The sequence below is a fragment of the Mercenaria mercenaria genome, chromosome 15, assembly GCF_021730395.1.
Source record: "Mercenaria mercenaria strain notata chromosome 15, MADL_Memer_1, whole genome shotgun sequence".
NCBI lineage: Eukaryota > Metazoa > Mollusca > Bivalvia > Venerida > Veneridae > Mercenaria > Mercenaria mercenaria.
The window spans coordinates 32,509,917-32,533,261 of NC_069375.1; the positions used below are offsets into that span (position 1 = coordinate 32,509,917).

At 33.2% G+C, this 23,345-nt stretch overlaps 1 protein-coding gene across 3 annotated transcripts in view; it reads right to left on the minus strand.

Moving 5' to 3' along the window:
• LOC123552495 (NADPH-dependent diflavin oxidoreductase 1-like) overlaps positions 1-23,345 on the minus strand; it is a 288,089-nt gene that overhangs the window by 258,971 nt on the left and 5,773 nt on the right. Inside the window, exon 1 of one of the 3 annotated variants that reach the window (XM_053524929.1) lies at positions 16,554-16,695. The exons of the other annotated variants lie outside the window; for them this stretch is intronic. Coding sequence (XP_053380904.1) covers positions 16,554-16,610 — 57 coding nt within the window. The 5' untranslated portion in view covers positions 16,611-16,695. Of the gene's footprint in view, positions 1-16,553; positions 16,696-23,345 lie in introns of those variants that run through there. 3 annotated transcript variants of the gene reach the window in all.

Here is a 23,345-nt window from a genome sequence, read left to right on the forward strand (position 1 = left end):
ACTGTTTAAATCTGGTTATTTGTGTAAAAATGAGTGGACACACAGACTTTAAAAAACTGTCACCGTACCATTCCGTATGGAGGTTTACTAGGATAGAGTGAACCAATTTAAAAAAAAAAATGCCGTGGCTGTCCTCATAAAATGATGAAGGGTTTGAGCTTCGAACTTTTGGCCCAGTTTACATTGCCTATAGCACATATACTTGAAAAAGTGGTCCGCCAGCTGCATTGGCGGTATAAACCTGCATTGACCGAGTAAACCTCAAGTTTACACGGCAGGCAGATATCGGTCTGATAAATGCATAGTGGTAGAATAAGGTGGTGAAGAAGGCGAATTACCGCTTAAATGTTTTATATCGCATAGGTCGATATCTCACGCTATACACAAGGATATTGCTGGTCACATCTTTAATCCAGTGTCAATTTGACATGTCAATGTGTTTGTTATTTGTTTTAGAACATGCATCTTATACATAATGCTTTGTTTTATGTAGAATTTTACCGAAATTAATTTATCTATCTAGCTAGCTAACGCCTCTGTTCTGTATGTAGTGAAATAAACAAGTCTGTGACTGGTGTGAGACAGCGATGTAAGATAATGCGGTATTTTATGTGATACGTTGGTTCATTTTACAGCTATAGCTCAAAGCCATAACATCTTAACAACTTTTGAAATGATCCGGCTTCATCCAGGTACTGCACGAATTACAGATTAAGTGCAAGACGTTTGTAAGGTAAATTTGCAGACACATTTTATAGGTTTTGTACAGGACAACTTAACCCAAAGATTCCTTTAACAGAACAAATCTTTTATAGAAATAACATAATCAGGTCATGGTGAAGGTTTATGGAAAAACAAATGACGGACCGGATGGACAGTAGACTGAAATTTAATAAGAACCAGGGATGCAAAAAAAGAATTTAGGATATAATTTTAACAGGGAAACTCTCATTTAAATAACGCAGAGGCCAATACAGCGCTCCGCAGGGAAATAGGGATACAATTGTGTAAAAGTAAAAACGTGCACAGCGGCTGTGCACAAGTACACGGTAACAAAAACGAATCTAGTAATAACATAAGACGTTACAGACACATACACGAACAAGGAGCAGGAGCACAGAAGGATACTGCCTTGAAACAGTCAATGGCAAAACATTTATTGGAGAGTTTAAAATGAAGAGAGTTTAATAATTTATTGTTAGACCTGTTCCGATGCTTAATTTACATAAATAAAAGGTTGTCGTTCTTAAAGATTTCCATAGAAGCATGCCCTTGCATAAGATTTATCTTTAAGGTCCCATACTCCTCCTCAACTGAAGAGGTCGCTTCTGAACAAAACAAAACGTATTTTCTTTTTCAATCTTATTTTGCATTATTTCATGTTGATTCAACATACTTAACTTCTCTATAAGCCTTTAATGATAATATCTCTAACTTTGTTTTAAATATTTATAAACAAAAAAGCCTTTAGTCAAAAGAAAATTGTCCCATTCCGTTTGACTTAGAGGTAAAAAGAGATCGAATCTTTGCGAAATCATTAAATTTTTGAAATGCTTTAAGGCAAAAAGAATTAAGACTTGAACTACGATTAACATTTAATGTTAAATATTTTTCTGCTAGTCATATTTATGAAATGTAATTTAATTAATACAGTCTTACTATCATAAATCACAACATAATATAATTGTAAGAGGCCGTTATGTAGAGAATTGTATAACTCATACATATACAATTATACATGGAAAAATCTTACACATCAAACATTTCAAAACCTTTCCACATTCAAACATCGCAATAGTTGCGAAAAAAAAACATACATGTACATGTATCTTCGTAAAATTGCTCACACATGGTAAAAGTTATTTTTGGTGTAGTGCAGAGGATCCGTGGTATTTGTTCTCTGATATTAAACTGGTATTTTTTTTTAATTTGTGGCTGGTATTCAGATAAGATAAAGCTTTGAACTGAAATATATCTATTTTGAAGCCGTACCAGTTTCTCCTGCTCCTATTAAAGGTCTATTAGATATAAAGTTCATATCTAAAGCATGAACAATTACTTCGTATAGTTTATGAAAACATATAAAATGTATTAACAGTACTATGAACGTTTGGTGTCTGTGGTCTCGCTCCATGTTTAGCCTAATGTATAGAACAAGTGTATCCTGATTGTTACCAGTAGTGATTCTATATGAAATGTCTTCGTCAGTTGCTCAGTATTTAAATAAATCAGTGGTTATTCACAGATCCTGTTCTGAAACCAACAATATAGTGTTATGATTTATCGTATCACACTAGTACAATATTTCACCTCATCTTATGACATATAGAGTATAACCTGCTATAGGCTGCATCAAGCAAGCGATCAGCTATCTACCGAAATTAACTTTTTGCTCTTACAACAACTTAAGGATGTAGGACATTGTTTTCTACAGTTTAGAATTTTCATACTCTGTGAGCTTGAATAATATTAGTGTCTAAAACAAATATGAGCAGAAAAAGCACAGGTCACCGCGCTTGTTTTTATGTTTTAGGGTGATTTCTTTACTCGATGTTTAAGCATATCTAAAATTAGGTAAAATTGAAAAAAATTTGGATAAAACATATAATATTCCACTTAATTTTATAGGGAGTTCGGGTCTTACAGTTTACTATAAAGACATGGTAATATCACTACCATATATATATGTATCAGTCAGCAGAACCATAACTGATCTACTTACAATAAATAGAAATTTGAAAATACAGGCCCCTACCCCATTGTATATCTTACATCAATTTAGGCAAATGCCGGCCAAAAATAATGGTGAAAAGTGTTTTCGCAACAAGTTGAATTTGTTGGGTTAAATGGTACATTAATAGCCATACTTTGATTATTGAGAATTTTGTTTTGGCATAAATTTTGTTAGAAAGAAATAATGGAAAGAAATGCTCGTACATCCTTAATTAAGCACCCACATGCCTTAGGTAGCCAGATTGTGCCGTACCCTTTTCTGCTTACTTAAAGGTTGCCTGACTCACAGATAGTACTTTTAAACAGAGTCTTTTCTCACAAAAAAGTTTCAAATTCTCTGGCGTTTACACATCTGCCTACGATGTTTTCCGATTTTCAATGAAAATAACAACACGAACACCATTCTAATATACTGATATGTTTATGGCCGTTTGAATCGTCTCCCTTAAACTGACTTGCTAAATATATTCGTTTGTAGTTTGCTTCCTTTTTCTTATTCCCCTCTTCTTTGCTTTTGGTTGTATCGGTAAATAGGTGCAAAACAAAAGTTAATGCTTTTTTAGCCAAAGATGAGCTGAAAATGTTATGGAAGTAAATTAAGTTGAAAAAGGAAGTAAAAACACTAAATTAACATATGGGAGTCTTTATCAAGCTCTTCTACCTTATGACTGATAGGCAGTTGGCCAAACTAGTATTATAAACATTGCATCTTGAGCCATTCGCGATATACAGGAAGCTTCGTGGACTGAAAGGAAACGAGCCTGTTCCTTGTCCGCGCTTTTCCCCAGCTACAAGCGTATAAAATCCTCCTTACAAATGAAAGAAAGGTGATATTTACTCTCATTTACTTTATTCGACGAAATAGATATAAGTAAATCTTTGAGCAAGACCCTCATAGATTCATTTTGACAGTTGTTCTGCTAAAGAACAAGCAAACCCGCGTTTAGATGGGTGACTCTACAGTAAATAATTTTGCTGGCTGCCTTGCTTCAATAGATAAATAGTAAGAGGACAGCTTCGTTGACAAAAGTTTTGCAATATTTTTAACAGGAGCTTCCTTATCTTTTTAACTTATTGTTCCTTCTCATGAGAAGGAACACTTATGGTGAACATGTCACACTTGACTGAGCAGAAAATGGATACAACGGTATCATCAAAGGCATCCGAATTCCAGTAGGCGCCGCCATTTTGTACTCCTGCATATTCATTACAAATAGCCTCTTTGCCAATGTGTTTTTACGCATCTTTAAGTCAATCTTTAGTTTAATACAACTACATAATAAACAGACCTACAAAAAAAACAGTAATTAAGTTTAAACTATCTAACCCCTAAATCTTACATGTCATATTGTAGAATCGAGATTAACTAAATGAATATTCATCATCTAAAAATCCCGCCCAAAATTATCGTCTGCTATTATTCTTCTCGGTTGCACTCTTTGCTGCTTCCAGAGGTTTCCTTTTACGATTTTATTTCATACCAACTTTATTATTTTGATATTTTAAGTATAACCATCAAAACACACTGTACTAATAAAGTTATTCGAGATTTTTTACTTGTCTGTGAATGCTATTGCACGATACGTACCGTCACCGGATTACAACATTTCAATTACTTCCCTTGTTTTTATCTAGAACTGTATAATGCATTTCTTCACTTTACTGAGCTATAAATATTTCGAACTTTGTAATTTCATGCCTTTTGATTAATTGTTTTGTAATTTTCAAGTTGTGAACTTTTTGTACGCACTTTTTTCAAATCCATCAGTTTGTTGGTGCCGACTTATATAAAAGCCCTTTTTCTCCTGGTTTTGTCGTTCGGGAGCTGTAAGTATCCATTCATGCAATGCAAATACTGGCATATGGCAGAACTTTTCTTCCACTCTGTTGCTAATTAAAAATAGGCAAACATACGACCAAATTCTGATCTGTGCCACTAGGACAGCTGTCGACATTGGTTCCCGAAATTTTGACAGAGTGATGTTATTTATTATTTATTGTCCGCTGATAATATTTAGGTAGGATCGCTCATCTAAAGGTGTTTGTTTATTATTTTAAGTTAAATAAATGTTTGTGCGAAATAACTTTAAGTATTCTTATAATAAATAGATAAGAATGCACGTAAACTAGCAAGACACATAGTTCATAATTATTTTATAAAGATCCCTTAAAAAGAATATTTAATATGCGCTAGAAGGAACCTTTTGGTAAGCTAAATCTTGTTAATATCTTAATGTTCCATTCTTTTATATTAAGATGACCAAGTATAAAATTTGCACAAATCTTTAGTAAATAAAAAACAGTATTCATTTTCTGTCCTTCGGCTACACGAAGCATTGTTGCTCTCATCAAATCCCTTTTACTTTCCTTAAGAAGTAAAGGAACACGATGCTTAAAAAGTCAGGCCAAAACACAGACTACAAAGTTCATGATAACATAAGCCGAACAGTGAGTGCTTATAATCTAAAGGGTCATACGGAATTTCTTATCTCTTACACTCCATTACAAAACTAGTTGCCGACACTAAATATACACTTAACAAATCTATTACAGCGACACTTTATCAGTTGTTAATATGTTTAACCACATCAAAGTTTTAATTAAACAATCAGACCATGCAATTATAATTGAGCCACTCCATGAGAAAACCAACATAGTGGGTTTGCGACCAGCATGGATCCAGACCAGCCTGCGCATCCGCGCAGTCTGGTCAGGATCCATGCTTTTTCGCTAACAGGTTCTCTAATTGAAATAGGCTTTGAAAGCGAACAGCATGGATCCGCGCAGTCTGGATCCATGCTGGTCGCAAACCCACTATGTTGGTTTTCCAATGGCACGGCTCAATTATAATTTCATTCATTATACGACTGCATTTATTCCTATTAGAAAACAAAACATCCCAGAAATTCACTCATTTATAAATTTTAGACATTTATGTGTTATTTTGAGATTCTTTATAGAAACGAGTTTAGATTGTGATATAAATAATAGTATATGACAATAGAAAAATGACACTTCAATTGAAATTTCTTTTACTTTATTTCACCACATGTTGTTCCAAAGATTTGCGGAAATTCAGTTATGTACTTGTAACATGTATATATTTGCAAAATTATCAATTTAAGCGTGCATAAATGAATTCAGCAGGACATCAATGCACATATGAGCCGCACCATGAGAAAACCAACATAGTGCCGTTGAGACCAGCATGGATCCAGACGCGCAGGCTAGTCTGGATCCATGCTGGCCGTTTATGGTTTCTCCAATTGCAATAGGCTTTGAAAGCGAACACATGGATGCGCAGGCTGGTCTGGATCTATGCTGGTCGCAAAAGCACTATGTTGGTTTTCTCATGGCGCAGTACATATTATTCTCCTTATATCTATTGGTTCCGAATTCTGAATTAGTTTCTGAAATTTAGACAGTCACCGTCGACGCGTTTACATTAACTTGAAGTATAGTTTATCTCGATACATGTCTAAAATTAGTATACTTATTGACAGACAAAATGAAGTGCTGTTATATTTCTGTGTTTGTGGCAGGTAAGAATTTAATACAATTTCGATTAAAAAGGAGGTGTTTTATCTTGTTTAAGTTTTTGTTGTTGTTTTTCCTCTTCTTTTTTTTTTTGCCTGCATATCCAACTTCCTGTATAGCAGTTTTTCTAATTTCAGTTACATACGGCCTTAATTTGTTTTTTTTAGGGTTTAGAGACACGCCGACACAATTAAGGTGATATGGTGACTGCCTGCACTACTTTCTTACGTCGATATTGTACCAGTTTGCATATATTGTGCTACATAAAACTGTCAGGCAATGCAGATACCTTGTACTTAACCTATTTTACAAACCACTATCTGGCAGTGGGTGGAATTTGTTTAAGTGTCGTTAATAAAGCTCTGGCAACTGGTGTTATCTTCAGTCAGCATATTCATTACAGCTGTGTGGATAAAATAGCTTCGCTTTAATAATCATATTTTGATTATTTTGCAACTCCTGTTACAGTGTTTGTCATTTTAGTATCGGATGTTTTAGCACATTGACCTGAAGTTGTTTTGCTTGTTTTGTTTTCTTTCAGTGTGTATTGGTGCCATCCATCATGTAACATCACAGTCGATATGTTTCGACTGCAAGCATACAACTGACCCTGACGCCTGCAAAAGTTTTCATAATTGTAAAGTTGGTGAGGTAAGAAAAAAATGAAATTATCCGTCCCAGCTTCTTGGTGATTCAAATGCCAACATTACTAGGACAAAAAGGTCACATATTATTACTACAAACATTTGTTTTGCCTAATTCATACAAAATGACATGTTTTTATTTTGCAGAGTTGAGTTTTAATATGGTTCGTTACTGTGGTGATTTTTTAACTTCGCTTATAATAAATAGGTAAAATAAAAGCACAGTTTTCTAGAACTCACTGAACCATCTTCCTCTTTTTAATTGCAGTTACTAACGAATTAAAGTACTTTTACAATAATTATTTGGAAACAACATTGTCATACATGTCTAGGCCATAGCCTTTGTCAACATACCGATAAAATGTACATATTCATCCAAGGGTTAATTCTTATAGTAGGAGAGATTTTTATCTGCAGCTGCGTTAACTTTTTTGATGTATCCTCGAAATAATTCGAAATAAGTTGCACACCACGACCATATTCTGAGACCGACATTAAAGTCTGTTTGAAATATACTAGTCCTACAATAGTGATACAATACAAAGGTATATACTGTCTTGTTAAAACATTAACGAATATAAACCTTTACCTTGCTAAATTTCTAAAATGGACTGTTCCATCTTTCTGTTCGGGCAGCACCACTTATTATTCAAAGGGGTGTTCACCGAAAGATTACTGATTGAATAGCGAGCAGTACAGACCATGAGCAACCAGACACGCAGGCTGATCATGGTCTGCACTGGTCACAAAGGTAGAATCACTTGCCGCCAGCAGGCTAAATGTTCATATGGTATTAAAGCCATTCAAAAATGTTTGTTTTATAAATATTTGTTCAAAATCTCCAGCTTTCACAGAAGTCTAATATGTAATTTGGTATCATTTTGTAGAGTTACATTTCTGCTTTTATATTTCCATAACATTGTGAAAATTTGAATTTGGGTTATATGGCAACACACAGTCCATGTGTGGTGGTCATTCAACCATTTACAGATTACATGGTGTCAGCACAGGGACAAGCTTGAGCCTAACTTTAAAACTTACATGTATAGAATAGGCAATTAGTCACTTTTCTGCAGGATAGGGATATGATAACAGTTGAAATTCTTTTCTTTTTAAATTAAGAAGATATGACAGGTCTTCTGACAGGACAGGTATCTCTATGTATGGCCAGTGTTGGACAAACAAACTGTTACTGGAGAAGCACAAGCAAGCATGTTCCTAGTTTTGATCTGTGACCGACCACAATTTGCACAAATGAGGAAGGTTGTGGCGTTGTTAGACCTTGTGAATATTTTATCACAAATCATGAACCTTCAACACTGATCATCCTGAACTGTTGCAAAGTACTAATGAGGGAAACTTGTGCAATGAACACTGTTCTATTATAATTTTCTATGTATATTTCATGTTTGGTTTAACTGACTTGCAGGTTCGAAAGACATCTGTGAGATTCTTTAACCTTTACCCTGCTAAATTTCTAAAATGGACTGGTCCATCATTCAATTTGGGCAATACCATTTATTATTTGAAGGGGTGTTCACTGAAAATTTATTGACTGAATAGCGAACAGTGCAGACCATGATCAGACTGCACGGATGCGCAGGCTGATCTTGGTCTGCAGTGGTCGCAAAGGCAGAATCACTTGCCGACAGCAGGCTAAAGGTTAACAGTAAGATGAATCGTGAATAACTGATAAAAACTCTTGTGCTTGACAGTTTTGATTATATGATTTAGTTTCTAATTACTGCCGAATCAAATTTAGTCATGATATTTGCACTAGTCATAAATATTGTTTTAACAAGAGCTGTCTATAAGACAGCAAATGTTCGACTATTCGAACTGTTGTCCTAGAAGCAGGAATATTACCCTTAATGTTAGAGTATCTATCGAGTTTCAATTCAATATCTGCATTTGATTTGGAGACAATAACTTGCATGCAAAACTTTAACCAGGATTTTCTAAGTCCAGAAGGAGACATAATTTGCCAAAAATACATGTCAGAGTTATGGGACTTGACCCAGTGAGGTTGGTAATTGACCTAGAAAAGAAAAAATAAGTTACAGAGCTATATGCCTTTAAGTAACAGCTATATGTACTTGAATGCAAAACTTTAACCAAGATTTTCTAAGTCCAAAAGAGGGCATAATTTGGCTAGAATGCATGTTAGAGTTATGGCTCTTGATGCTATCACCTAGTTTTATGACCCCAAAGACACATGTAGTTTTGGAGATAGTAACTTGCATGTAAAACTTTAACCAGGATTTTCTAAGTCCAAAAGGGGGCATAATTTGACCAAAATACATGTCAGAGTTAAGGGACTTGACCCAGTGAGGTTGGTAATTGTAATAAAAAAGAAAAAAAAATAAGTTTCAAAGCTATATGCCTTTAAATGATAGCTATATGTACTTGCATGCAAAACTTTAACCAGAATTTTCTAAGTCCAAAAGGGGGCAAAATTTGGCCAAAATGCATGTCAGAGTTATGGGTCTTGATGCTATCACCTAGTTTTATGTCCCCAGAGACACATGTGAAGTTTCAATTCAATATCTTTAGTTTAGGAGATAGTAACTTGCATGTAAAACTTTAACCAGTATTTTTTAAGTCCAAAAGGGGGCATAATTTGACCATAATACATGTCAGGCATAAGGGATTTGACCAAGTGAAGTTGGTAATTGACCTAGAAAAAGAAAAAAATAAGTTTCAAAGCTATATGCCTTTAAATGATAGCCATATGTACGGTCAACGGACGGCTAGCAAATCCTCAGAGAATTTTCTAGCTGTCCGGTAATTGATTTCTTAATAAATGAGTAATGGTTTTATATAGATTTAAATGTTATTTACTTAAAATATCAATACTTACCTGGTATCTGATTTTTCAGTCGATAAAACGCAAGAGATCGTGTTTGTATACAAAATCCATTGATATTCTATTTTTAGAAATGATAAAACATTGATCGCCGAACCTCCATGTTATTTTGTATAAAGTGGTGTTTTTCTAACAGCCTCAACTTTACTTCTCAAAACACAAATTTATATATATTTTTTTGAAGAACTGAAATCTTAAAATACAAGCAATTCATTAATTATTTTTGACTATTATTTCGAAATAAAATGGATTAATTATGAACGCTTAACTACTGTTTTTTCTAAAAGTTTTGAACATGACATTAGCTGCCGCTATTGAAATTAAATGTCATTTAAAACAGTTTTTCATTAAATTTTAAAAATATTTGAATACTAAAATATGAAAAGTGTAAGTATTTCAAAACTGTTTTAATTTTGAAAATCCAGTGGAAAAGTTAAAAGTTAAAAATCCTGATCCCATAAAAGCCACCAGATGAACAGATTTTAATGAGTGACGTTACGGCGATCTCGCCATTATTGAGTTCGGCAAACTTTCGTTTTATCAGCTGAATAATGCAGTGATTTTTTTTGTAAATCTTTAGTATGTATTCACACAAAATTTTGTTTGCAGATAAGTATCTATATCTTAAGTAAATAACATTAAAACTATATAAATCATTACTTATTCATTAAAACAGTTTTTCATTAAATTTTGAAAATATTTGAACACTAAATAACAGGAAAAACAGTTACTAAGTAATAGGAAATCTATTACCAGATGGCTAGAAAATCCCTTGAGGATTTGCTAGCCGTCCGGTAACCGGACAGCTAGAACGCAGGCTAGGCGTCCGGTTACCGGACGGATAGACACAACCTACTTGAAAATTCTAGAGTAACTCGTCAAGTTTTACTGACATCATGCCATAAAGAACTATTTCAAAATCAAAAGATCTGGCCATACATGTGTTTAATAAGTCTAGGTCCCCAGCAGAGGTTTGACTAAATGGAAGATAGATAATAAACTGTAAAACGAATTCCGGACCATTCACTCCCAACATTTTTCCTCACCTGACTTTTCCTGGGACTTTACCTGGGAGTGAAAAAACTTGGGAGTGAAAGAGCTGACACCCGGACCATTCACTCCCAAGTCTTTTCCTCCCCTGACTTTTCACTCCAAAAATGGGAGTGAATAGTCACCTTATAGGGTGACTATTCACTCCCATTTCTATTTTTTTCATTATGACAATTTAAAACCATTCAATGTTTATAATATAATATTTAGGTTGGAACTGAATTTTAAATAGATATTCCAGGAATATTCGAATATTATTGCAAGTATGATATATAATTTTATATTTCTAAATATAACCGAAACTGAATAATTTGATTAAATGCCTATTTTTTTTGTCTCCAAGAATAAAACATTAATATCTCCAAGAGAAATAAGAATACAGCATTACAGTGTTTGTTTTCTGAAAGCTATTACTGTTATGGTATTGTGGTGAAAATTTCAGCTTAATCGGAGGATGGGTTCAAGTTACAGCAGACTGAAAATTGCGAAGAAGCCTAAAAATGTTGTTTTTTGTGTGACATGCATTTTAATACCATTTCTTATTTTTAAGTAAATAAAAATAAATAGCTTTCTCAGTGGGGTTTAACATAGATGTGTCATATGTATCCATATACTTAGTAGAATCACTAAATGATTTTAATCCAAAGTTGAAAAGTACTTTTAGATGACATATTTTTAAAAAATGTCGAAATATCTCCAAAATCTGAAATTTGAGGTCAACCACATAAAGGCAAGTCAGCCATAAGCCAATAATAGGTTACCTTAAACAAAAAAGGCTAGAAATGGTGTAGGTAAGATGTAGCTTCATATTTTGACCATTTTCTTTGGTTTGTTTGCATGTCACACTGCCTGCTTGTATCCTTTGCTACTAACAAAAATATGTCCCAACCATAACGGTTAACACCCTTCTTTTGTTTGTTGGTACCATATACCTTACACTAACACTTTGCTCATCTCACTAACCTTGCTTTATTTTCCTTAATGATTATCAGACCTCATGCATTTTAGGTATTCTTTCTGCCAACCTATGGGAAAGTCCTAGGAGGAAGAAAACTTAATGTCCCAACCATAACGGTTTTGTCCCAACCATAACGGTTATATTCTTCACCACTGACATTCATGCAACATCTTTTACAATGAAATCAGTATCTTATTTAGTTAAGTTATACACAGGTCAGTCAGAATAATGGAAATGTTAGATAATTTTCACTTTTATTGTGATTGTTAAATGTTTATTCAAGAAGACAATCTGCAAACTCAAAGCTACAAGCCACATGCTTGTTTAAAGCTTAGTTTATGTTACATTCAGCAATTCCAGGGTTTTTTCTAGCTAATTTGGGAACATAGCCTATACCCCCAACATTGGGAATTTTGACGCGGAAATGTTCCAAATTGGGAAATATTTAGTCCCATAGGATATAGTAAGGATGTAATTAAGCACTTTCTCATACACTTATTTCACATTATACAACCTCTTTAACAGACTTCCATTACAAAATTGTCCATAATTTGGTCAATTTTTGTGCAATTTTGATGAAATTTTTTTCAGAATGTAGATTGGGAATTTTTGCACTCATTTTGGGAAAAAGACATACTTTTTGGCACTGGGAATATAGCCGAATAACGGCTATAAAAACGGCCGAAAAAAAACCCCTGAATTCTGCATAAGAAATAGATATTTCATGTTACTGTCTATGTTAAAACCCTGTTTTGGAAGGCTTATTCAATGCAGACAGCTACCGTTATGGTTGGGACAAAATTTTCAAATGTTTTCTATGCTAGTCAATATGTGGTGTTGGGTTGCTGTTTCAGACTAAGATGGAGAAGTAAGTTATAAACTGAACTTTGGAAGGTGCTTAAGGTCCAATAACTCACAAACAAGAGGGCCATGATGGCCCTATATTGCTCACCTGAGTACCATTGCTCTTAATGATAAGATCAAGTTCTGACAAAGATCACATAAGCATACACTTTAAAATATTATCAGGATAAATATTTTCTTGTAACAATCCCTTTTGACCTATGGGTCACGTACTAGTTATAGCCAATCTCCATACCAAGTTTGAGGGTCCTTGACTCAAATGCTGCATTTTTGTACTAGCATGACTATTCCTTACCCTGGAAGACTTAAATAACATTTAAAACCAATCTCATTAGATGTTGCTGTGGTATATTCATTTACATAAAATAAAGGGGAGGTAATCTGTCATAAATTCCGTCAAAAGTCATCTACCCTGATTGTCCGAGTCCATCTGATGGCATAAATGACATTTCATATAAGTATCTTCATTGGTTACTGAGATACACCCATTTTAATTTGAAACAAAGTGAGGTAATTTGACATAAAATCAGTCCATACTTATCTACCCTGATTGTCTCAGTCCAACTAATGACAATTATGAAATTTCAAATGAGTCCTATAAATACTTACTGAAATAAATCCATTTTTATTAAAATCAGGGGAGGTAATCATGCATTGGTATGTGCATGTAGAAGATATAGAGTACAAGCCTTTACAACAATATATTAGAAAAGTAAGTAAAAGTAGAAATTTCTTAATCTTACCATGGAAGACATAAATAATGTATAAAACCAATCTCATTAGAAGCTGCTAGGTACATTCAATTACATAAAAAATAAAGGGAGGTAATTTGTCATAAATTCAGTCAATATGTATCTTCACTGATTGTCCAAGTCCATCTGATGGCATAAATGAAATTTCAGATCAGTACCTTCATTAGTTACAGAGATATACCCATTTTAATTTGAAGTAAAGGGAGGTAATTTGACAAAATCAGTCAATAGTTATCTACCTTGATTGTCTGAGTCCAACTCATGACAATAATGAAATTTCAAATGAGTCCTATCAGTACTTACTGATATAAATCCATTTTGATTAAAATCAGGGGAGGTAATCAGATATAAATAACTCCAGAACCTATGATTGGATCTGACAGTTTCATCATGGAATCCAAGATTTATTGTTGTTGAATATATTTTGCAAGTTTGTATCAAATTAGACCATAAATGAAGTCTCTATATGGCTGCAAAAGCCAAAATAGCAAATTTTGAACCTTTCAGAGGCCATAACTCTGGAACCTATGATGGGATCTGGTCGGTTCAAGAAAGGAACCAAGATCTTATGGTGACACAAGTTTTGTGCAAGTTTGATATAATTCAAATCATTAATGAAGCTGCTTTTGTGCAGACAAGGTCAAAATAGCTAATTCTGGCCCTTTCAAGGGCCATCACTCTGGAACCCATAATGGAATCTGGCCAGTTCAAGAAAGGAACCAAGATCTTATGGTGATACAAGTTGTGTGCAAGTTTGGTAAAAATCAAATCATAAATGAAGCTGCTATTATGCAGACAAGGTCAAAATAGCAAATTTTGGCCTTTTCATGGGCCATAACTCTGGAACCCATAATGGGATCTGGCCAGTTCAAGAAAGGAACCAAGATCTTATGGTGATACAAGTTGTGTGCAAGTTTGATAAAAATCAAATCATAAATAAAGCTGCTATTGTGCAGACAAGGCCAAAATAGCTAATTTTGGCCCTTTCAGGGGCCATAACTCTGGAACACATAATGGGATCTGGCCAGTTCAAGAAAGGAACCAAGATCTTATGGTGATACAAGTTGTGTGCAAGTTTGGTTAAAATAAAATCATAAATGAAACCACTATCGTGCAGACAAGAAATTGTTGATGGACGGACACATGTGCGCATCCTGCCGAAAAGAAAGAGGGGGCCTTTTCTTTTGTTATTTTCTTTTGTTTGAATAGGGGGCCCTGGCCCTTTATTCTACTGTTAACGGATTGAAGCTATTGTTGTCTTTTGTTCTCTTTACTGTTAGATGGCCCTCTCTTTCATTTCAGTCGCCGGGCGAAGGGTGATCACAAAAGCTCACCTTGTCACTATGTGACAGGTGAGCTAAAAAGCCAATGATGTAAACAAAAAGAAAGCAAGCAAAGGATCCAACAGGAGCTAAAAGACAAAAAACATATTGAGACAAATGGAAAAACAATATGTTTCCTTTGTGTTTGTATTAATAAGATAATAGTAATTATATAACTTATTTATGGTTTGTTTTCATCACCCCCACAGTGATGCAACTTCATTAAAAGTATATTCAAGTTTTTATTGTAAGTTAGACTCTATAAATGATTAAAAAGAATTAGTTAATTTGATAGCAGTTGATCTGACAAACACAGCCTTTAACCTTTTTGAAATTATTTGAATGAATAAGGTGTAATTTAATCAAGTTAAGAATTGTTATTACAGCATCTTTGCTGTCCTTTGATGATTTAATGAGAGAAGTGATATAAAACAAGAGTGCAAGAATGTCACAATATACGCCCGTCGCAGCAAATTAGCAAATAGCAGCTGTGTTTGCAAATGGAATCTTAACTTTGTGGTTGTTTAGTAATTATTGTAATTCTTTTGTTTTTCTATGTCCACAAAAAAACTCCTTACCAAGTAGAGATACTTTAAAATACACCTAAAATTTGAAAGTAAAATCTATGTTGTACCACAGAAAAGTGAGCTTGGTTTTTTCCTATGGTCAATTATAAAAAAAGTTACAGTATAGGTTATTTATTTTATTACCCGAAATCATAACCAGAAGACAAGTAACATTCACATTTTTACATGTTTATTTGTACATTTCAGATATGAATACAGTCACATATTTCAATTACCAGCGCGTAAGATACTGTAAACAGTGCTAATTTAACCTATGAAATATTCCTTTCAATATAAAAGTTATTATCAATATGTTGGCAGAGTATGGCCACTCCAATGAAAGCTATTTGAAAAACCAGTCGACCGGGAGGAAACCAGACGTACTCGTAAAGCACCACGTCATTGCTCCACGTTACCTGTAGAGCAACAAGCAGCACCACACGGACGCAAGGAATACCACAGTACACCACAGTAAATTAAACATCCCCCAAAACTCGACGTTACCTGCAAAGCAATGAGGAATATTTAGCGGACCAACGGAGCAAGGCAAAGTACTGTGGTTCTAAGCAACGAGCAAGGCTACAGTACACAACAATATTTAGCGGACCAACGGAGCAAGGCAACGTACTGTAATTCTAAGCAACGAGCAAGGCTACAGTACACCACAATATTTAGCGGACCAATGGAGCAAGGCAACGTACTGTACTTCTAAGCAAGGCAAATACTATAATGAGCAAGGCTACAGTACACCACAGTAAATTAAATATTCCCCATAACTCAACGTTACCTGCAAAGTAATGAGGAACATTTAGCGGACCAATGGAGCAAGGCAACATACTGTAATTCTAAGCGAAGCAAATACTATATGATGAGCAAGGCTATGACATCAGCAAGGCTATGATACATTTAAGCAAGGCTAGTCAGATATTGCCAAGGCACTAGAGCAATACCTTTAATATACACCGTAACATCCGTACCATCAAAACGTCCCAAAGCACGCCCGATCGCCCCCACGGTCGACAGAATTTTTCCAGGCCCTTAAAATTAGGAGTGACATAAAAAAAAAATAATTGTATATAAATATGGAAATAATTAACTGGAATTTTAGTAATGAAAATTATACATGTATAAATTCTAAATTGTCCTTTTGATTTCTCATAAAGCAACAGTCCGGAAGAATGATAATATCTTTTTAGATCTGTCTGTTTCACAAATTGTTTGTAGCCCAGGAATCCGTTCAATTAATGTCTGTGGAAAGTACCTGGAGTCTGATCACTTCCGGAGTTGGCACCCAATGGCAGCATATTATCTGCAACATAAGTACTTCACAAAACAGTCAGATTGTCATAACAGAATTAAAGATACAAAATATAATGAACTGTAGTATACAACAATTTTTTTTATTATTATTATTGGGGTGTGGCAGGTGGCCAATTAACATCGATCTGAAGCGCTAGCCAATACACCTTTAGTTCAACTGAGAAGATTGCACGTGCTCTCGATTTAATATAACGCTCGAGTGGTTCCCTGACGAATAGGCGTTTATCATTCATCTGTTATGTTTAGACAAGGAACTAGAAAACTGGATTACTTGACAACGACGATAGTTTATAGCTAACACACCTAGCAACGAGATAGATATTAATTTCGGGAAAAAATAAATGTAATTATTTTTAGGCAAAATAATTTTTTATTATAGTAACAACTAAGGGAAGTTAATCTTAAAAAAAAAAAAAAAAAAAAAAATCCACAAAAATGTCCTTACCCTGTAGAGATAGGTCAAAATACACCTCAACATTGAATGTAATATGCATGTTGTACTACAGAAAAGTGGTCTCGATTTTTCCCTACGGCTAGTAATGAAAAAGTTGCAATATAAGCTATTTATAGTAACAACAAAGGGAAGTAATTCTAAAGAAGGGACCTGCGCATGACACTTCGTCTCATGATGGTGTACAATTGTGCCAAGTTACATCAAAATCCCTCCATGCATGAAGAAGAAATGCTTTGGACAAAGTCATTCTTGTATCTGACCTTTGGCCTCTAAGTCTGACCTTGACCTTAGACCTAGGGACCTGGTTCTTGCGCATGACACTCCATCTCGTGGTGGTGAACATTTGTGCCAAGTTATATCAAAATCCCTCCATGCATGAAGAAGAAATGCTCAGGACAAAGTCTGTGGACGCCGCCCGCCCGACAGGGGCGTTCCCATAATACGTCCCGTTTTTCAAACGGGCGTATAAAAATACACATTGTTACAATAATTATTAATCGCTCACTGAAAAACTTGTCATATATAATCATATAATTTTATTATTTATGCTCATCTGATACTCGTGCAAAATTCAAACAATTATCCTATCTTTAATGGCACTTTTCTCAATCAAAATTACTTTCAGAAAATACTGATTACCAAATTCTTTAAAGTTCCTACATATACAGACTATTAATATATGTCATTAACTTTACTTAATAGAATATTTTGTTTGTTTGTACATGTATATAATTTTATCTCATTTCATATTGTTTTTGTTGTAAATGTAGTTATGGATCATATCATAACTTTTTCATGTTTATTTTTTCCTGTAAAATGTTCTCTCATTATTGTTTATAATCATGTTTATTGTACTTGTACATATTTATACAGTGGACCATGTTGTAAACTGGTTGTGCCAAATACGTCATCAGCTATAAATAAAAGTCGTTACTTACTTACTTGGTCAACAGATTTTCCGCTCCATTTTTTGCAGAATTAACATTTTTCTAAAAAATTAGCTTCTGTTGGCTTCAGTTTTTGCACTTATTTCAAAATATTGAAGCGGGCCTTTTTCACTGTGAAATGACAGGAATTCATAAAATTTATCCATTCTATAATGTTGATCATATTGCCCATCAAAATTATATTGGTTTTGAGTTAAACATTTTTGTACACATTCGTAAAATACATCCTATCGTCTTAAGAAGCCTTTAAAACTTAATTATTGACAAACTATATATTACAGAAACACATGAAAATTTGCTGTTTTTACTACTTTTCGATTCCTGGCGTGGTCATCTTTTTTTCTTCTTGATTTTGAATTTTAAAAATGTTTTAGAAACAAAAGCTCATATTCTAATGTTCATAATATGACCAAACTTCAATTTTAAAGAAAGATGTTTTAGCCAAATCTTTACATTACTCTTTTTTAAAACCTAATTCTTAAAATCTTTCTAGCTTTGGCTTAAAGATATAATGTCAGAAAATTTTTAAGTCTCATTTCCTCAGAAATTCCTTAATTTATTTTTATAAAGTTGTTTTCTTTGCACTCTATGTTTTGTATTATTATTGTTGCATTAAAATGATACTTAAAAAAACAACAGTCTGGGGTAATTATTTATCTTATCTTATATATCTACATTAATGAATAAAAGAGAAGTTAATAAATTATTCTGTTTTGTTGTCTTCAGATATAATCCAGCCAATGAACATACAAGCAATGATTAATTCTAACCTAACTTAACATAACATAAATTATGTTCAGTTGTGTTATGATTAATTTTAACTTATTAAGGTAGTTCTGCACGTTTGGATAGAACTTTTTTTTACAATGTAGAATTTGATTTAACTCTGATTTTTCAAAACTTCAGAATATACCTAGAAAATTCAGCAACTAAAAATAATAGAGTCTGGTACTTGATTTTTTGCTAGACTGTTTTGAAAAATATGGACCATACGCAATATTTCATAATGGGAGTCTATGGGAAAATCATAACTTTCGTAACATTTTTGCAAATAGAAGTTTTTCTACAATGTAGATTTTGATGAAACTTCTCACAGTTGTGAATAAAGACATGGCCTATGATTTGATGAAATAAAATGTATAGGTCCATGTGCTTAGTTTTGAGATATGTGACCATGACTAAAGCGAACCGGACATTTCACGCTAATTTTAAGACATTATTTTGGGTTATTTAATGTGTCATATGTTTTAATATCATATTTTGACTTTAGAAATATAGCAACAGTGCCATTGTAATAAATTTACTCATAGGTTGCGATTAATTCATAAAAAGATTTTTGTTTCAGTACGCCAAATCTAGGCTTTATTCTATGTTTTCTGGATAAATGACATTACGCCATCACTTCAAGTTTATCAAACATGCAGAACTACCTTAACACATGAGAAGTATCAGTCTGCAATTTCTATATGATATTGATCTGAAAGGTGATGATTAGGCTAGCAGCTTTCAATCAAGGAGCATTAAACAAACACAAGTGATAAGATAACTGATGACTTTGTTAATATACAACTAATCAAGGAGGTTACATCTCATGGTGATGAGATAATTGGTAGCTTTTAAATATGTGCAGTACCAAAGATGTTTCAAAAATTATTTCCCAAGGTATAAGGAAATGTTATTAATATTTAAAAATTTATCATACACAATGGTATTAATATTATGAATTATGAAAATTTTGACCAAAGGATTAAAAAAAAATATACACATAAAAATCAGAAGTTATCTAAATCATTTTTTGGTTACAGTGAAGTATGAATTTTGTTATAATGTTTTCCAGTTACACTTTTAGTTTCTATTCTTAGTTTCTATTAGTTTCTCAGCAGTTTACATCATTACATATTTAGGATATCACCGTAAAGTTTTAATAAATATTTTTTTAATATCCTCCCCCTCTTTTTCAATATTGTCTTTATATGAAAATACTCAAAACAAACCAAACTTGCATTTTCAGAATATTAATAATTAAACTTGCTTTTTCAGAGTATTAATAATTAGATCTACACAATAATTTAATATACAAAAAAAATAAACACCTTCATTGATATTTTAAAATTATATTTTGGATTATCCTTACCCCTCTCAGCAAAGATTCACAGGGAGTCTATGATAAAGTCCAAGTAAAATGTAATCATTACCCAAGTGAAATAAGTATCATTCCGCAATGTTTTGGACATGTTAAAATTATGAGCTGACACCCATTTTCCCTGTAAGGTAACTTGACAGGGAAAACCAAGATGGCATCACGAAACTAGGGTTGGTCACATTATTTACTCCTATAGACGATATGCTGCTACAGAGGTCTAAAGATGCATTTTAATCCTTTAACACACACATAAACAATTGTAAAAATGCATTTAATTTATAAAAATATATAATCAAATGTTCTGAAACTCACCATGAAAACTAGTCAATTTTTGTGCGCATTTTGCGGAAAAGTTATGTATCCAAACTGAAAATAATTTATATCCTCATATCTTTGAATATGTCCTTCAGGTGCTCCACCTATGAACAAAAGAACTTATCCACTGAGTTTTATGCTATTTGCTCTGGAATTTCATCAGTAAATTATAAATTTCTGTATTTTACACCCTAAAAAGTTGAAACCTGCCTGCAGTATGAGGGTCATTAAAAAAATTCAAAGTACATGTAAGTTTACTTTGTCCTTATTTCCGAGACTTTACATTCTCACATATTAAGAGTTTTGAGTGATGTGTTCATTTCTTAGTAATTCTACATTGTTTGTATTTTAATTTTATAAAACGTTTACAATCTTTTCAATCTGTGTCCTAGTTAAAATGTGTTTGCTACTGTTTGAATAACCCTTAATGTCAAAACTTTACTGACTTGCATGGAAATCTCATGGAAAGCGTGGACCTTAGGCCATACTAAATTAATGTATGTTTAATGTAATTGATAAAGTACATTTTCTTGATTTTCTGTTGCCTCCCAAAAAATATAGAGCCAGTTTAGATGAGGATTTCTTCATTTGAACATGAAAGGGTCATAAAACATAATGTAATATACCCAAAATCAGCTATGTTTGGGTTCATTTTCCGTTCATAGGACTGCATGAGTTTTACAATAAACATATTTTTGGAATTGCATAGCCCCTTGTTATTGAATTTATTTGCAACAAAATATTGAAATTTATAATTTACTGATGAAATTCCTGAGCAAATAGCATAAAACTCAGAGGATAAGTTCTTTTGTTCATAGGTGGAGCACCTGAAGGACATATTCAAACATATGAGGATATAAATTATTTTCAGTTTGGATACATAATTTTTCCGCAAAATGCGCACAAAAATTGACTAGTTTTCATGGTGAGTTTTAGAACATTTGATTTTATAATTTTATAAATTAAATGCATTTTTACAATTGTTTATGTGTGTGTTAAAGGATTAAAATGCATCTTTAGACCTAAGTAGCAGCATATCGTCTATAGGAGTAAATAATGTGACCAACTCTAATTTCGTGACGCCATCTTGGTTGTTCATGTCAAGTTACCGTAGATGTTAGTCAAAACGTCCCTTAGTCAAAACGTCCCCAAGTCAAAACACCCCCCATTTTGGTCAAAACGTCCCCCTTTTCTGGTCAAAACACCCCCCTTCCAAAAATTACCAGGTCAAAACATCCCCCTTAAAAATTTCATATGTAAATACATATTAATTAAGTTAATTTGGTAAATATTAAATGTTCATTATACTGTTTTACATGCATAGTTTTTAATTAGAATGTTGTAAACCATTAGTTTTAGAATGTTATAGCATTGTTGTGAAATTATATCTGATGTTTATATAGTGAAAAAGTGATGTTTCTGTTATTTAATAATAAAATTAAATTAAATTATAATGTTGTTATGTTATAAATGAAATTGTTACAACTGCACGAGGACAAAGGGATAATGGATCATAAAACAAGATGTTTGTAAACAATTATTTTTTAAGCATCTAAAGTTTAATTGCACAATAATTAAATAATGTGGAAAAAGTTATAACTATTATATTCAACCACTAATTTTCTTAGTATCCTAGTGTATGTATACTGTCTGTCTCTGTGAATAGTGTGTTGGATTGTTATTTGTTTAAATATCGGTGCTTTTATAAGAAAACGTATTTATGGAGTATCCTTGCATTAATTACTTTTAAGTGTAGAAACGAAGTCAGACCGCGTCAACATGCCATTGCCTGCGACTCATATGGCAGCTGGCAACACAGAACCTGTGACACAGGTAAGTTATATTCATGTTATTATTATTATTGATTTCTTGAATTACTAGACTTCAGTAAACAATATCTTTTGCGGAATACTTATCGTATTCCGAATTGTCTAACTACTTTTTTGGCAAATATGTAATTTTCTGGCTGAACTATACATCATATAAAATTATAGATATATACATTATTTAAGGAACAAAAAGGCCCATTACACAGAGTTATACAGTTTGTATGTTTACATTCTATTAGCTGACCAAAATCTGATTAACTACTTTTTACCATTTAATAATATTTTTATTTTATTTTATAAAATATTGTAAAAGCTGGTCAGAAAGAAATAAACAATATACAGATCATAATCACATTATGAAAGCAAACAAATTCAAATATACAAGTAATCAATGCATTGTCAAGTTAATCCAATCAGAGGAGATAATGTGTTATCAGTAGGTGTTAATTCAATCAAGAGATTCTGTATATTGAATGGAATGAGAAACAAATAAAAAATATTTATTTTAAAGTACCAGAATTAACAAGAGGACCATGATGGTCCTGAATCGCTCACCTATCCCCACATGACCCAGTGTTGAACTGAGTATGACGTCGTTATTTCTATTATTTGACAAAGTGACCTAGTTTTTCAGCACATGTGACATAGATATCATCAAGATTATAAGATTCTTTCACTGGATGTAGGTGCAGATGGGAATATCTGGCCTCGAGGGTAACTGTTTAGGCGGTAACGAGGCTCCTTGCCGAGTTACCACCTAAACAGTTACCCGAGAGCCGGATATTTCCATCTGCACCTATAACCAGTGACAGAATCTTTTTCTTGCATACCGATTTCAAGAAATAATAATAAAAATAAAATCAATCGAACGGCTTTCTTTTTAGAACTATTTCATATGGCAGTTTATTTAAACAAAGCGCGGGAAACCAACGTCCGTAAACAGGAAAGACGTCATGACGTTTTAAAATAAATAACAATGTTTAGTTCCGGTTTTCTTTTATCAGTTGCAGCGTAACGTTATGAATTTTTGATAAAATAACGTGAT